This window comes from Galeopterus variegatus, unplaced genomic scaffold (assembly GCF_000696425.1).
Source record: "Galeopterus variegatus unplaced genomic scaffold, G_variegatus-3.0.2 Scaffold616, whole genome shotgun sequence".
In the NCBI taxonomy this organism is placed as follows: Eukaryota; Metazoa; Chordata; class Mammalia; order Dermoptera; family Cynocephalidae; genus Galeopterus; species Galeopterus variegatus.
The window spans coordinates 558,159-574,848 of NW_007726727.1; the positions used below are offsets into that span (position 1 = coordinate 558,159).

A 16,690-nucleotide genomic window follows, 5' to 3' on the forward strand; every position below is an offset into this window, starting at 1 on the left:
TCACAAAACTGTATCATTTGTGATGAGAACATTTGAGCTCCTCTCTTGCAGCCATGTGAAACACACAATAAATTATTGTTAATTACAGATGCCTAGCACAACTGTACAATAAGTACTATTAAACTGCCCTGAGAGAGGGGCTGTACAAACTTACATGTCCAACAAGAATGGTGAAAAATGTTTTAGATGATTTTTAAAAGATAAAAAGACTCCCATAAACAATCAGTAATTGATGTGAAAATAATAAAAGCACTTACATCACTTTTCCTAAAAGTAATTTAGTAATAGGTTTCATTTAAAAAGTTACAGATTAAATAGCATAAGATTTTAGCCTCTCAAATGCCACAAAAACACGGAGTTTTATGTCACATGAAATGGGATAAATATACGATGATCTAAAAAGCTAAGATATAATAAATATAGAACTCCTTTTCAAACTTTATTGAATTTATTACCAGTTAAAAGTAAAATACCTTAGATGGATCTTTATATGGACTCTTTTATGATAAATGAAAGCTCATTAGTATGTAACTATTTCTTAGCAAACAGTGTTAGGATTATCATAGAATCATTCTGATGTCAAGTTGGTTGTTCTTTCTAACAAAGCAGGTCACTGAAGGTCAACCATCAGCCAGTACCTAAGCCTCCTCTCAGCCTTTAAGTTGCTTAAAACACAGTCAACTCAAAATTTCTGACTGAAAGNAGCCTCCTCTCAGCCTTTAAGTTGCTTAAAACACAGTCAACTCAAAATTTCTGACTGAAAGGGGGAGAATATTTGAAGCAAAAATACTTAGCTCTATTCTTTCCCCTTATCAAATACAGTAACAATGTACAGTTTTATAGAAATAACATGAAGTTCACCATTAAAAGCATTAATGCAAACTTTTTAAGAAATTAAGACAGTCACTTCTAAGAATTTCTCTAGAAGGGGAAAGAGCTGTTTTTAGACATTTGGTAGCCACAAAATACAAAATGAGGACTGTGTTTTGTTTGTGCTTTCAGGTCTGCTGGCATAACTACTGTTCACTTTCTAATACAGAGTTAGCCTAGTGAATGACACTTAATGACTTTCAGTGGCTATTCTTAGAAGCAACATAACACTAAAACTTTTTAGGATAAGTGTCATTCAAGAGTCCTATTCTTAATCTTCTCAAATGTTGACAGATGTGCTCTGCATTCCATCAAGTTTCTATTTGTAAAGAACAGCTGCTGTCTCAAACAGCTCTTGCTTGGTAGGAATAATGTATCACCCTTTAAAAAAATGTCCCCAGGAAAATAATGATTATCATGAGATATTTCAAGAAATTTTATAGAAAGACCAGTTTTTTGACATTATTATGCTGTCCATATGACTCAGGATGTTAGAGTATTTTAGAAATTGTTATAGAGAGATCTAAATGTTCTCCACAAACACTCATCCCATGAGAAGCTCAGTTGAATATATTTCAAAAGATCTCCATCTATGAGTTACACAAAGAATATTATCAACACATCTTTTTTATGGGGTCTTCCAGTACAGAACGCTTTTTAACTTTCTTTACCTTGTTTGAAATCTGTTTTTTTAAAAACAAAACAAAACATGCTACTCAAATTGTGGTCTGTGAATGAGTACCAGTGTGCAAACTATTTATAACAGGGCAGTGAAGAGAGAAGATTAAATATACTCTCAGTTTTTGAGTTTATTGTGAAGTAGTAACCACTACTGGCACTGAATCATGGACCACATACTGAGAAGTAATGTCTCACAGCTCTATCACTATCCCCAAGAACACAGTACACACTGGCACAGATTTAGAGAACATCCAACATGTATAAATGTATGTATGTGTTTAAATAGCTTCTTAAATAAACTTAGAAATTGAAAGTTTCTATAATTCAGGACTTCTGTTTTGAGAACATGGAGCAGACATACTTTTCTTTATTCCTTCTGCTAAGTACAAATAAAAACCTTGGACATTAAATATAAACAAAACTTAAGACTCTGAATGCTACAGAGAAGAAGTCAGACGAACTAGGAAGCTTGAGATCCAAGAAAAGACATGGTAGTGAGTCCCCTGTGTTTTCTTTTTGCCTCAGGATTCTCGGACTGGGTGCTAGAGAAACAGGCAACCTAGAAACAACAACAGGAACAAAGAAATTTCCTGGCCCACATGGTTTCACTAGAGAAGTCTACCAAACATTTAAAAAGAAATTAACACCAACTAGCAAAAAACATGGTGGACACCAAAATAAAGAATCTAATGCCACTGGTAATTGCTAAAAAGTAGAAAAAGAAATATTTAAGTGTAAATCTAACAAAATCTATACCAAACTTATATGCTGAAAACTATACAATGCTGATGGAGGGAGAGTCAAAGTAGATCTAAATAAAATGAGAGACATCATATTCGTGAATTGTAAGACTTAACATAGCAAAGATGTCAATTATCTCCAAACTGATACACAGATTTAATACAATTCCTATCAAAATCTCAGCATGCTGATTTTTTGTAGATAAAGACAAGATTATTCTAAACCGTATATGGAAAGGCGTAGGAATTAGAATAAGTAAAAAAGTTTTGAAAAAGAAGAATAAAGTGAGAAAATCAGTCTACCTAATTTCAGAATTTCCTCTATAGGTATAGTAATTAACACTGTGTGTGTGGTACTGGTAGAGGGACAGACACATGGACCAACGGAACAGAATAGAGAACCCAAAAGCAGACCCATACAAATATGTCCAGATGATTTTTGACAAAGGTACAAAAACAATTCAATGGAGAAAAGATAAACCTTTTCAAAAAATGGCATTCAGGAGCATGTGGACATCCATAGGTACACACACATACACACAGAAGCCCCGACAACTTTAATTCAAAGTAGAACACAGACTTGAATATAAAACATAAAACTATAAAGCATTTAGAAATAAATATGATAAAATCTTTGTTATCCAAGTCAAGGTAAAGAATTCTTAGACCAGATACCAAAAACACAATCCATAAAGGAAATATTGATATACTGGACTTCATCAAAATTAAACACTTTTGGTCTACAAAATACCCTGTTAAGAAAAAGAATATGCAAGTTATATAGTGGGAGAAAATATTTACTAAGCACACATCTGACAATGGACTGGTACCTAGAATAACTCAATGCTCAACTATAAAAAACCAAACAATCCAATTAGAAAATAGGCAAGAGATTGTCTTAAGTCTGTTCATGCTGCTATAACAAAATACCTAAGTCTGGGTAACTTATGAAGAACAAAAATTTATTTCTGCACAGTTCTGGAAGTTGGAGAGTCTAAGATCGAGGCACCAGAATTCTATGTCTGCCGAGGGCCTTCTTGCTGCATCCTCACATGGCAGGAGGCGGAAGGGCAAAAAAAACCTAAGCTAGTTACCTCTGGCCCTTTGAAAAGGTACTAATCCGTTCACTTTCTAAAAGGCTATACCTCTTAATGCAAATTCTATGTCTGCCGAGGGCCTTCTTGCTGCATCCTCACATGGCAGGAGGCGGAAGGGCAAAAAAAACCTAAGCTAGTTCCCTCTGGCCCTTTGAAAAGGTACTAATCCGTTCACTTTCTAAAAGGCTATACCTCTTAATGCCACCACATTGGGGATTAAGTTTCAACATGGACTTTGGAGGGGATATTCATACCATAGGAGACATGAATAATAGACAACTGACCAGAGAATCTGCAGATGGCAAATAAGCAAATGAGAAGTTCAACACATGAGAAGTTGTTCAACATCTTTAGCCATTAGGGAAATGCAAATTAAAACCACAATGAAATATCCTTACACACCTATCAGAATGGATAAAATTTGTAAAAATGACACTACCAGATGCTGGCTAGAATGTGTAGAACCTTGCCCACTCATACACTGCTAGTAGCAGTGTAAAATGGTACAGCCACTCTAGAAAACATCTGGCAGTTTCTTAAACAACTAATCATAGAACTACTATATAACCCAAGAATCATCCCCCAAAATGAAGACATGAGTTCACTCCAAAACCTTGTTCACAAATGATTACAGCAGCTTTACTTGTAATAGCCAAAAACTGGAAGAACCCAGATGTCTTTTAACAGGTGATAGTTAAACTATGATACATTCTTATCACAAAAAGCTACACAGCAAGAAAAAGGGACAAACTACTGATATACATAACAACCTCGATCAACCAGAAAATCATAACAACCAGAAAACCATGCTGAGTGAAAAGAAAAGCCAATTCCCAAAAGTTAAATACTATATGATTTCATTTATATAATAATCTAGAAATGTTTAGGTCCCCTCCAAAACTCATATGTTGAAACCTAATCTTCAACATGATGGTATTTGTTGGTGGGGCCTATGGGAGGTGTTTAGATCACAAGACAAGACCTCCCATGAATGGAATTGATGCCCTTATAAAAAGGACTCCAGAGAGTCCCTTCATCCCTTCCACCATGTGAGGATACATCAAAAAGTCAGCCCTCTGTGAATCAGGAAGTAGGTCCTCACCAGACACCAAATCTGCCAGCACCTTGATCCTGGACTTCCCAGGCTCCAGAACTGTGAGAAATAAATTTCTGTTGTTTATAAACTACCCAGACTATGGTACTCTGTTATAGCAGCTTGAACAGACTAAGACAAAGTATCAAATGTTTTCCATGTTAAGAACTTAGGAATGTATTAATTAATCTAATCTCTAACACTGTATCCATCAGGATATTATTATTACATCCATTTGAAAGTGAGGCATGTGCTATTAAATGCTGGAATGCTATTAAATATAACATTAAAAGGAAAAAGAATTATTTCCACCTGAAAATTTCATTGCTATATCCCAGAACTCAGCATCATGCTTGGCACATAAAAGAAGCCCACTATATACTTCCTAAATACATAATCAAATCCATGCAGGTTTTCATGCTTAAGAGGCTCATGTAATCATTAAAAGTTTATCCTCGCTCTACCCAGCTGCATGGTAAATACTACATGATAACTTTAATCCCCAACTTAAACTCGGTTCCTGATCTTCTGCAACCCTAACAGATCAAAGAAGATGCAATGGACATGGAATATCCTGAGAAATAGAAAACCTGGATCAAGCTGTTACTTTCGCTGAGACCTCCTATGGTCTGTTTGTCCATCCTGAAAATCAAAGATATGGTCATGATGCCTAAGGCCTTTCCCACATGTCACAGTATTCAGAATACTCACTGTCGCACTGTCACTCAAGACAAATGTCCACCAATGAGGGATTGGTTAAATACTAATCATAGTGTCCTCATTCACCAGAAACTATGCCACCATCAAAAAAGAAGAGATGAAACCATATATACTGACATGGAAAGATTCAGAAGTAAAAAATGCACAGTCCTTAAAATTGCATACAGTATGTCCACATAAAACAACGAATTCCTATAAATAAAAATACTGATCATGCCCTCTGTGAACAAATGTTGAATAAGGTACACAGATAAAGGTTCACAACCAAATTTAAAAAGAAGATAAAAGTAGTGTTCTAGGATGAACGTGAACAAATCAACAAAATGAAACACTTTGAGCTTTAAACAGTTCTTGCACCTACCTGAGAGGCAGCAGAAAAGGGAAATAACCACAACCAGCTCTGTATGTTTGTTCTCTTAACATTTAGAATGGCTTTGTGCTCTTGACACGATGGAGCTAATGACCCATTGGTATTCCAATCTCCCTCCAGGTCAGTGTCCTTTTCTGGGCTAGGAGAGACCCTCTCATGATACACTAAGAAGTAGCTGGTGATTTTTTAGGTCATGGGAAGAATTTCCCACCAAATACTCTCTGAAAAGTAAAAACTGAACGTACCAGTTCAGTGTCCCCAAGCACGGCACACTGATAGAGATAATCAATCTGTGATGCTATGTCAATGGAACAGAGAGTTGACTCCCTACAGTGCAGAGCCTTAATTCAATGTTCAGACAGGGCCTTCTATCCAAGGGTGCTCCCCAGGGCTGGTGTGTGTGATTTGTGCAGCTACACAGGGCCCCATGCCCAGACAAGTGCCATTCTTAATTTAACGTTCTGCATAGCTGTCTTGACACCTGAACAAGGGTCCCTGCCTTTTTGTTTTATACTGGGTCCTATGAGTCAGGTAGCTGGTTCTGGTACCTAATACACACAGTTTTTTCTTTTCTTTTTTTAACAAATTCATAGAAAATGACCAAAAGCATCCATAGTACCTTCTTAACTTTCACACCTTCTTTTGGAGTTTGTTTTGTTGCTAGATTATATCCAATCATCTGTTTAGCCAGCTGTCCCACAATTTTAGGGCTAAGAGGGAGAGAAAAAAAAAAAATAAAAGAGAGAGAGAGAGAGGGAGATAGGAAACGGAAAAAAAAAATCAATGTCTGTTGAAAATCATTTTAAAGCAGAGTCCATGTATCCTCATGTCCACACTGCCCAGGGCCCACCTCCACCCTCACAGAATCCACAGGTCTTTCCACCCATATACTATGTGCCTAGCACTGCATTAGAGGCTCACGGAGAGCAAAATATAATTGAGAGAGAGTGAGTGAGTGAATGAGTGAGTGAGTGAGTGAGTAAATTAAATATAAGATGCTTGCTGACCTCTGATACCATCTCTCCCCAAATACATTACAGTCACAGTAAAGAGATACTGCTGAAATGCATAACGGACTTAGTTCTAAGAGTTGAATAAAGAGTTGATAGTGGACAATTTGGGAAGCATTGGGCAATGAGAGGGATGAGGATGAAGGTAAGGATCAAAGCAAATAATGAAAAGGTATGTGACAGGGACTGGGAGGAGAGGAAAGTATTCAGTGCTGGGAGACATGGGAGATGAAGTTAAAAAGACAGGCTCAGACAAAGGCAGGTTAGGACTATCAGATAGGAGGCACAACTGATGTCACTGACAATGGGGAGATACTGCAGGTTCTTGAGTAGGGGAGTGACATTACGGAATGACATTTCACTTGCAAATGGTATCATTTCCAACATTTATGATGAATCACTAATTGTCTAGGAGAAAAGGACCATCAAGTTTTCACCAATGAGAAAAAAGGCCTTTTATGGAAGCAGGGGAAAAAAAAAAAAACTGGGGCAATTGCCAGAGCCCTCTACCTACCAGTTTGGTTTTCTCTACTTGCTACAGCCTGCTCCTATCCCCTCCCCAACTCTCTTTCTCAGTGTCCTGTTCAATCATGAGCAAGAGCTTCCATCACTGCTCGGCCCGAAGACAAGGAATTAAAATGTTCAGACTTACTCTTTCGTTAAATGAACACCTCCTTTCAAGCCACTATTGAAGACACCTTTTCCTCTTCCTCCAGCTAAGATCTGGGCTTTTAGAACAATTTCTTTTGCATCTGAAAAAGAAAAATCCAGAGTTGGTAGTTGGTTTTAAATTCTTTTCTTTCTTTCCTGTTTTTCCTCTTTACCAATAAGGAAAGCAAAAATGACATAAAATTGCCAAGTGACTGGTAAAAGCTCTCTCAGAGCAACTTTAAAAATAAAGGGAATAAAGAACTTCAAAAAACATCAATGTGCCTAAATGCAAAGTCTGTTTACCAAGGACATTCAAATGCTTTCTACCAGTTGAATAAGCTAATACTCAACCGTTCCAAGGAAAAGCAAGGCATGTGTTTCCTTGCTCTTTTTAGTATGTCAGAAGATGCTAAATAAATCCTGGATGGAGGTATTAATTTTACTGTGTAATGACACTCCCACATGGCAGAGGCACCAATCTGCCAGTCAGAGGAGCTAACTACCTGTCAGCCATCAGAGACGGCAAAGGGAAAACTGGATTATGTAGGGAAAAGGTTTAAAGACAAGATAGAAAGGCCGTATTTTATAACTGTATTCTTGGAAACTAACAGTTTTCTGAGCAGTTCTATATATTGATAGGGTTGGGCAAGGCAGGAGGAAGTAGATTAAAACTAAACACAAGCAACATTTTAAAAATATTGGCGAGGGCCGGCCCGGTGGCGCACTGGATAAGTGCGCCGCTTGGGAAGCGCGGTGGCGCTCCCGCCCAAGGGTTCGGATCCCACATACAGACCGGTTCCCGCTCACTGGCTGAGCGAGGCGCGGGAGCAACACCGAGGGTTGCAATCCCGTTGCCGGTCCCCGGTCCGGTACGGGGGCAACACTGAGGGTTGCGATCCATTGCCGGACACGGAAAAAGACAAAAAGACAAAAAAAAAAATAAAATAAAAAATAAATAAATAAATAAAAATATTGGCGAGATTACAAAACATCCTGGGGATAAGTAGTTAACAAATTTGTGTTTCTCAGCACGCTCAAGGAAAAGAGTGAACTGTCTATTCTTGACCTTTTAAAAATAAATAAATAAAAATATTGGCGAGATTACAAAACATCCTGGGGATAAGTAGTCAACAAATTTGTGTTTCTCAGCACGCTCAAGGAAAAGAGTGAACTGTCTATTCTTGACCTTTTAGACCAGAGTAATAAACTCAAATATCTTTATGGGCCTGACAGGAAAGCTGGGTGTGTCTGTGAAGCTGCCCAGTGATAAATGAGGTCTTTAGCCAACAGGAGAGATCCCCTCCCCAAATGCCAAAGCGGAAAAATAAAGCAGCCTCCAAATAAAATATGTTTAATAAACCAAGCAGCACATATCTTCAGGCCACAGCTGGCATCCTGTTGGTAAATCATCTTTGTTTAACATCAGAGAACCAAACCAGACAATCTTCTATGAGGTTGTGATGGTTTTCTTGTTCAGCACACCAGGTTTAGAATCTGTAGACCGAGGTGTTGATCTGGCCTTCATCCCTCACCCAGCTGTGTGGCAACAGGCATGTTACTTAAAGTCTATGAGACTCAGTTTACTCAACTGTCAAACGAAAGTGTGGGTTGTTTTAATAATTAAACGAGATAATACATGCAAATACTTTATCACAGAGCCTGAAAACTCAAATGATTAATTAAAGACCACTGCCTCGATCAATTAGTTAATTACCTTTATATATTGTAAAGAATCAAAAGAATCATTTCAGAGATGGTAAAAAAGAAAAACTAACATTTGTTGGTATCTGCCACCATTCATGTAAGGCGAGAGCTTCACAAGTGTTGGCTATTTCAGCTAAGACTCTCCTCTTTGTCATTACTCATAAGCAAGCACGCAAAGGTTCAAATAGAAAGAGCCACAGAGGGTTTTACCATGAAGGCAATGGGGAGCTACAGAGGATTTTACACTATGCAGGCGTTGGGTCAGGTGGTCACCCCAGCTGATGCTGTTGCAGCATCATGGCTCATTCGCTGTCTTCACTGCTTGGTCTCCTTTCTCTCATACTTGTATCTGCTTCCACTCAGAGAGGACTCATCCTCCTCTCAGAAGCAAACACAGTTCCTTCCTGGGATGCTGCCTTCTACACCCAACTGCATAGGAACCATCATATCCATCAATCGCTGTCTTATAATAAACAGGTTCCCATTAGGCTGAGTAGAAGACACTGTTCATTATCAGAAACTCACCAGGAAAGAAACCAAGTAAGATGAACTTACTGCATATTAGCTTACTGCTGTAAAAACAGCAGTTAGAGAAAGGATACTGTAGTTAAACAGACCTGTGTTTAAACTCCATCTATCACTTTCTTTGTAGAGAACAGGAGATTGCGATTCAGAAAGGTAGCCGTAGCACGCCCATCTATAAGGTGGTCATATTAAAGAAATCTACAGTGTTATGATGATGTGAAGAATAAATGAAATACAATGGGTAAAGTGCTATCTCAATGCCTGGCACATTAAAAAAACAGTCAAAATATGACAGCATCATTATAATTGTTTTCAGTGACTCCCCCAAAAACTGGTATAAAGAAAAACCTTCTCTATTTGTCTTTTGAGGACATCAAGTGGAAAAAATACTTTTTGCCATTTACTCAAATTTTTAATTGTAATCACTTCAAATTCTTTAAAAAGAATAACAGCATTCCATTGCCATTACCATTTTTCATATCCTTGTCATCCAAAAGAAAGAGATGCTTTCCTCTCCAAGCTTTCCAGCAGCAAAACTTGAAAGTCAGACGAACACCTAATTGGGTGCTGTTAATTGGCGCTAGGTAGGCTTGATTAGGTCAGCTTTACTCACTAACCATCGAGACACAGAAACAGTTGTATCCTCGATGAAGTGCTGTCAATTACACATGTCACCATTTGACCTCGTGTCAAAAGGGCTCCTATGCCACCCAGGTGGTAGACCAAGGAACCATCTCAAAGAGTGTGAAGCCGTATATCAGGGCAATCAGAAAAAGAGAAAGAAAAAGAATATTCAATCTATGCACATCTTCTGCAACTTATACCCCATGCAAAAATGAGTTCACTAAAATCTCTTCTGGTTAGATCTCAAGTGCTCCATCAATATAGCAGGTTGGCAGCCCAAAGTAAAGCAAGATTTCTCATCTTAAGGGAAACTCTCATGAAGTAATTTATGGTTATTTACTCAAGGCACTGAAAATTAAATAAAGTGGTCAAATTCTACTCAATAGTAACTAGTCTCTTCATTCAGTATTTACCAAGTTGATTCACACTTATTTTGAAATGCCACTGTTCCTGTTTTATTTAAAGATCTGATTTCTCCAAAAACCCACATTAATTTGTTTGTTTTTGTATATGTTATCTCCAGCCTCTAATCCCAAATGCAATTACAAAAGACTATGCTATACCTGAAATTCAATTTTTGTCTAAATAAATGAGATGATTTAACCATAACTTTAGAATATCAAGCTAAAAGGAAGGAGGGGGAAAAACCCTACTCTAATAGATTTTGTATAGAAATAGATTGCACCTATACATTGATTATATTATTGGTCTCTGAGCTGGTATAATTGAGGTCTGTATAACTAGAAAGTCCTTGCTCTTAACTGTTTCCCTTATATGCCTGAACATGCAATACGTTCACTGTATGTTGTTCTTTTCCTGGTGAGCTTCTGGTAAGGAACAGTAGTCACAACTAGGTTTCCACTCAGTTTGATGGGAACCATTTATTATAATTTATATATTTTAGGAGAAAAAGCACTATGAGACATATTTGACAAACTTATAAATATGTAAGATTCTCAAACACCATATCACTTAGAACAGTATTTAGAGCCATTTAGAAACCCTAAACAAAATCCCACTCCATGGTCTTGTTTTAATATAGCTAATAGCTACATTAAAATAATGTCTTCACAAATGTTTTCCTCTCATTCTTTACCACACAAGTGTTATCCTAATTATAATACAGTTTTATATCAAGTTTTATAGTCTCCCAATAGTCCCATGCTAGATAATAATGTTCTTGGAAGCATTGTAACATCTAAAGAAGAAGAAGAAAAAAAAAAACAAAACGATTCATTAAGGAAAGTACAACCTAAATAGAATAAATAAGAAACGTGTTTAATTAAGCAAGCTTTGCAAAAGTGGTTCACTTCATTTTTTAGAGATGGCATTCTGAAAACATATTTACACAAAATAATGTTCACGAAACACAGTTCAGAACCATAATGAGGACCATAGTAAATGTCTGAAAATGTTAATCATGAATATCGAGAAAAATAAGTTATTTCCAACTACCTTTTTTTAAAACAGTGATGAATCAAATATTTGTATTACCGAGCTGGTTTTTATTCAGCATTGCTCTTTTCTGAAATATAACACTCATACTTTCCTAAATGCAAAATGTAGCGGGCACTAGGTACACTGATACTGCAGTGAGATGACTACTACAATGATCATCTATTTAAAGTCAATAACATTGGACTTGTGGAGGAAATATGATTTCTATGGTTCACTGACTGGAGCAAAATTGGAATATCCAGTTTTCAGCACAATTGCATTCTATAATTTCTAGCATGGTGATCACCTTTCATGAGGTTTGATAGAATTCCTAATTGAGAAAGTTAAAATGCATTTCAGTATTTCAGATTTACCTATTACTGGAAGGCAGGGAGAAAGGAGGAGGGAAAGCAAGAGAAAAGTCAGAAGATATTACGGAAAGATGAGCCTTTATAAGGAATATTACAATTATAGGGACATAATTTAGAGACCTAACTGCCAATTTCCTGAAGGAAATGAACTAATGCCTATGTTTTCATTATGACTCCAGGACCCAAACTTAAAAATGGAGAGTTACCAGTTTTCAATCATTACTGTAATGACTCCTAAAGACTAACATATATTTCCTCAAGTTGTAACTAGGTCGCTGGGAATAAGATGATACTGTGATGACTCTTTCCGTATGCCTAGTGGCATCTTTGAGAATGAAATGATTATTCAAACTTTCAACATGTCTGACATGGGCCCAACAACTTTGGGATAGAGAATTTCAAACATACAAGACATTAGAACACAGCATTTCATCACTGGTCACAGCACTTGACTGAATTAGATTGGAGATACTTGGGCCCACCAGACTGCTACCAATCAGAGATTTAAACTGCACATGTCTAAAACAGCAATTTTCAAACATAAGTAAAAGACAGAAATAGGACCATCTCTGGGACAGGAATTTTGTGATACAAACAGGAAGTTGTTCAGAGAGACATTGTCTCACATTAAGAAATCTTTTACTGATAAGGCTTTTATGTAAGTTTTAAATTTAAAATTTCCTATCAAATATGTTATCCAATTAATTCCATATTATTAAAAATAATTCCTTCATTCAGATACTGCAGAGGCATGATAATGCCACTTTGAACAGTTTATTGATTATAAAGAAGCTAATATTATCTTAAAGCATGCTTATGTTTTCAAGGGGAATAATTTTAATGTTAATCTCTATAAAAATTCCTAATTTAAATCATTGTTTTTTCATATTGCTATACTCTTAAAAATATTATATATTTAATATTACATTATAGGCTTCATTAAAATCTACAATGAAAAATTAGCCTACTCTTCTAATCTTGTCACTATGTTATTTATTGCTTTCATAATCATTAATACACATTTCATTGGTAATAAAATTTTTTAAGCTACAGGGGCTGACTGGTTAGTTCAGTTGGTAAGAGTCTGGTGTTATAACACCGAAGTCAAGGTTCAGGTCCTGTACCAGCAAGCCCCCCCCTCCCCAAAAGAAATTTTAAAGTTACATAAAAATTACCTCTAGCAAGACTCAATTCAGTTGTAATATCTTACTCTGACTTCTTAGTAAAAGATACAATCTTGCTCTTTCCGTGTAGTTTAATACTAGTGAATCAATCTTACATTGTGCCAACTAGATTAAAAGATACATTTTTCTTCAAGAAATCTTAAGGAAGAACCTCCTAACACTGATCGTGAAAATACCCACATGACCTTATTCAAGCACCTGTGGCTAATCAATGAACTTCTAACACTGTAAGACTACAATCATAGAACATTAAACAAATCTTTTGCAAAAAGCCACCTGAAGAAATTACTTTTCAGCAGAAAACCAGTTTCTTAAGAAGAAATTTCCAGAAGAAATCTTATACAGATTACAGGACGGATTAATCCTATAATGACATACATTGATAATAAAAACACCTTGTGTGACACGTGTTACTTTGACAGATCCTGGAAACAGTCAAGGAAGATGAAAAGCAATTACGAACACCAAAAGCATTTCTACTTTACTTTGCAGTACACTTGAAGAGAAGGAAGGATAAAGGAAAACTAGCTTTAAAAAATAATTCTCCCCCTGATTTTCAAGTCAAAGATGGGAGTCAGTTCAATTAGGAAAGCAGAATTACTATGGGTTTCAGATAAGGGGTTTATTATAGGAATTAAGTATACATGATTGTGGGAAGAGTTTAGAAAGGGAAGATCTGAAAATGGAGATTGGATGATCACAGGAGTCCCCAAACAGCCAAGCAGAGGAACCAGCACCTCCAGATGTAGAAGTGGGATCGTGGCAAAGGAGAAGCCGTGGGAAGGACATGGGACTCATGATGGGCCTGGGTCCATATTGATCAGCAGGGTCAGCAGTTGGGAAAACAGCTAGACAAGGAGCAGAAGAACAAAGACAAGCTCTTGCCAGCATCTCTACATCTGTCGATCGCTGCCGAATCACAATGAACTTCAGAGTAAGAGCTACAGTCCACATTCTGTAACGATGCCTCTTTTGGCCAACTCTAACCTCAAATTATACAGGGAAGGGAATTCTAGGAAACATAGTTCCAGCTTCATCAAAGTGACAGAGTATAAATCACCACATATGCTGGCCAGTTAGTTCAGTCAGTTAGAGTGTAGTATAATAATATGAAGGTCAAGGGTTCAGATCCCCATACCAGCCAGCTGGCCCCTGCTACCAAAAAAAAAAAGAAAGAAAGAAAGAAATCACCAAGAAATATCCCACCTTCAGTTGTAGATTACTGGAAGCTACCTGACAATAGACACATAAAAGAGCTCTTGTCAGTCTTAACCACTGATGAGCGAGGTGGGAAAGGTTGCAGTGCCCAGACCTGCTATGGCTGTACTGCTGGTGGGAAGATAAATTCATGAAGTTTTTATTTTCAGAGCCAACTGGAATGACCATAAAACTTCAAATGTGTATGATATATACACTGCCTGGCTGTACTCATATTTAAAGATGTTCCTTTCACTTTTACAGCATATTACATTTTTACTACAGTTTTACTGATATTCTGAGTTCCCCACTTTCTTGATTAGAAATCTTATCATTTCCCTGTTTTTTCCTGTTTAAATCAATTTCTCTATCAGACCCTCCACTGGTGATACGTGTTCTCGTATGCAATCACAACTGCTGTCTGGAATGTTCGCTCCACTGTCTGCCATCACTCTGCTGCCCACAGTCTCTTGACCAAACTACCACCAGTTTCCCTTAGGCTTCTCCCTCTCCACCATCAAGGAAGATCCTTCAGCTTCTCATGAGTGGGTCTTTTCAGAGGAGATCCTAAATCCAAGTGGCTGAGCCTTAGCAACACAGCTTTTTCCTTCACAGCATGGTCCCAGAGGACCCACACTCTCCAGGTTAGACTCTGGCTCAATCAGGTAGCACCTCACACTAAACCTTAGACCTCTGTGCCCCCATAGCTCCAGCCCCTGCTCCCCAGTGGTCTCCTTCTCACTCATAGAGACCGTCTCTCAGAAACCCCTCGCCTCTCTACCCAGTTCTGCTCTTTATAGGGACCCATTCTCTGATAGGCCTACTGGAAAATCATGTCTGATTTCCCAATGCAAACTGAATCCAAACTCCCTCTCACAGACTCCTGAGCCCTGTGCAAATTAAGGAATAGGGCTAGGAACATGTTTGATGCTGCTGAAAAATTCACAACAGTTAAAAAGTACTTGGAATGTTCTAAGACAATTAGGGGGTCCATTTGCTCAATGCTCACAGAAAACCCTTTGATAGAGCAGTCCTACTTCTATGAAAATTGATTACAGAAATAAGAAGTTCACTGCAGTGTAATTATAATGTTGAAACACCAGAAAGAATCTAAAGTCTATCAACATTTGCACTTTATTAGAAAAATAAATTTTATATATCTACATAACAAAATAATAAAATTCTATAGAGCTATTATCAATGATTAAGTATATCTTTATGTATGAACATGGGGAAATGCTCATGTACACAGTAAGCTTTAAATGGACCTTAATAGACCCCTTTCCTCAGCTGCCGCCTATGGGTGAGGCCCTCACATCATCTGGCAGCACCAGCCCCGCACTAGCCCACACTGTGGCCTCCATCTCTGAGCTTCCCTGCACCTACTTGGCTCTCATTCTGCACAACACCAATGTGACCGTCATAATAGGATAAGATCAATGCCCTCATTAAAGCAGCTGGAGTAAATACTGGATCCTTTTGGCCTGGCTTGTTTGCAAAGGCCCTGACCAGTGTCAACATTGAGAGCCTCATCTGCAATGCAGGGGCTGGTGGACCTGCTCCAGCAGCTGGTGCTACCCCAGCAGGAGGTCCTGCCCCCTCCACCACTGCTGCCCAGCTGAGGAGAAGAAAGGAGAAGCAAAGAAACAAAAATCTGAGGAGTGTGATGATGACATGGGCTTTGGTCTTTTTGACTAAACCTCTTTTGTAACAAGTTAAATTAAAAGCTGAACTCTGAAAAAATAATAAATAATAAATGACCTTAATTACTAATAATTTACAAATAAATACTTGCATCTATGAACAGTTGCACAGTCATAATAAAATCTAAATGGACAACAGCCAAACTACTGTATTAACTGTAGTTATCTTGAGGGGATAGGAAGTGGTATTATATGGCAGTGGCATCATATCTTTTCAGAATTAATTTAACTTTTTTGTAATTATCATGCATTATCAGAAAAATAAATAAATAAGACTTTATAATGTGAGATAAATGTAGGCAGTTATCCATAGCAGTTTTTCTTGAATATTTAAAAGTTCATTTCTGTATCAGACTTTAATTTACCATTTTACTATATGAGGTCACGGATGCCTACACTGAGGAGGATTCCAGAAGACATCTTCAGGACACATGGCTCATTATCTCTTACCATGACCTTCTAAGTGTCATGCAAGAAAACAGAGTGGCAGGGAAATATTTTGCCCTTTTAAAATATCTACTGAACACCTACTCCGTGGGCACTCAAAAATTTTAAAAAGTCATGGTTACTGCCTTTCAGAAACGTAAGATCTACTGGAGGAAAATGACACAAACAAATAATGACTAAAAAATACTAATGCCACTAATAAACATGAAAAGAAAACTAAGGGAGGGGGAAATGGTGTTGAGTCAAGCTGGGCAGGAGAGAGGTTA

The 16,690-nt window shown here is 37.5% G+C and overlaps 1 protein-coding gene and 1 pseudogene across 1 annotated transcript in view; one reads left to right on the top strand and one right to left on the bottom strand.

Annotated features, from left to right (window-relative positions):
• The window catches only part of SUCLG2 (succinate-CoA ligase, GDP-forming, beta subunit), a 138,129-nt gene extending 129,343 nt beyond the window's left edge, over positions 1–8,786 (bottom strand). Inside the window, exons 1-3 of the mRNA XM_008570585.1 lie at positions 8,765–8,786; positions 7,234–7,333; positions 6,191–6,281 (exon numbers count right to left, since the gene is read on the bottom strand). Of these exons, the coding sequence (XP_008568807.1) occupies positions 6,191–6,281; positions 7,234–7,333; positions 8,765–8,786 (213 nt within the window). The remainder of the gene's footprint in view (positions 1–6,190; positions 6,282–7,233; positions 7,334–8,764) is intronic.
• A 6,787-nt stretch (positions 8,787–15,573) lies between these two features.
• Positions 15,574–15,972, top strand: LOC103588783 (annotated as a pseudogene).
• Positions 15,973–16,690: the final 718 nt, after the last annotated feature.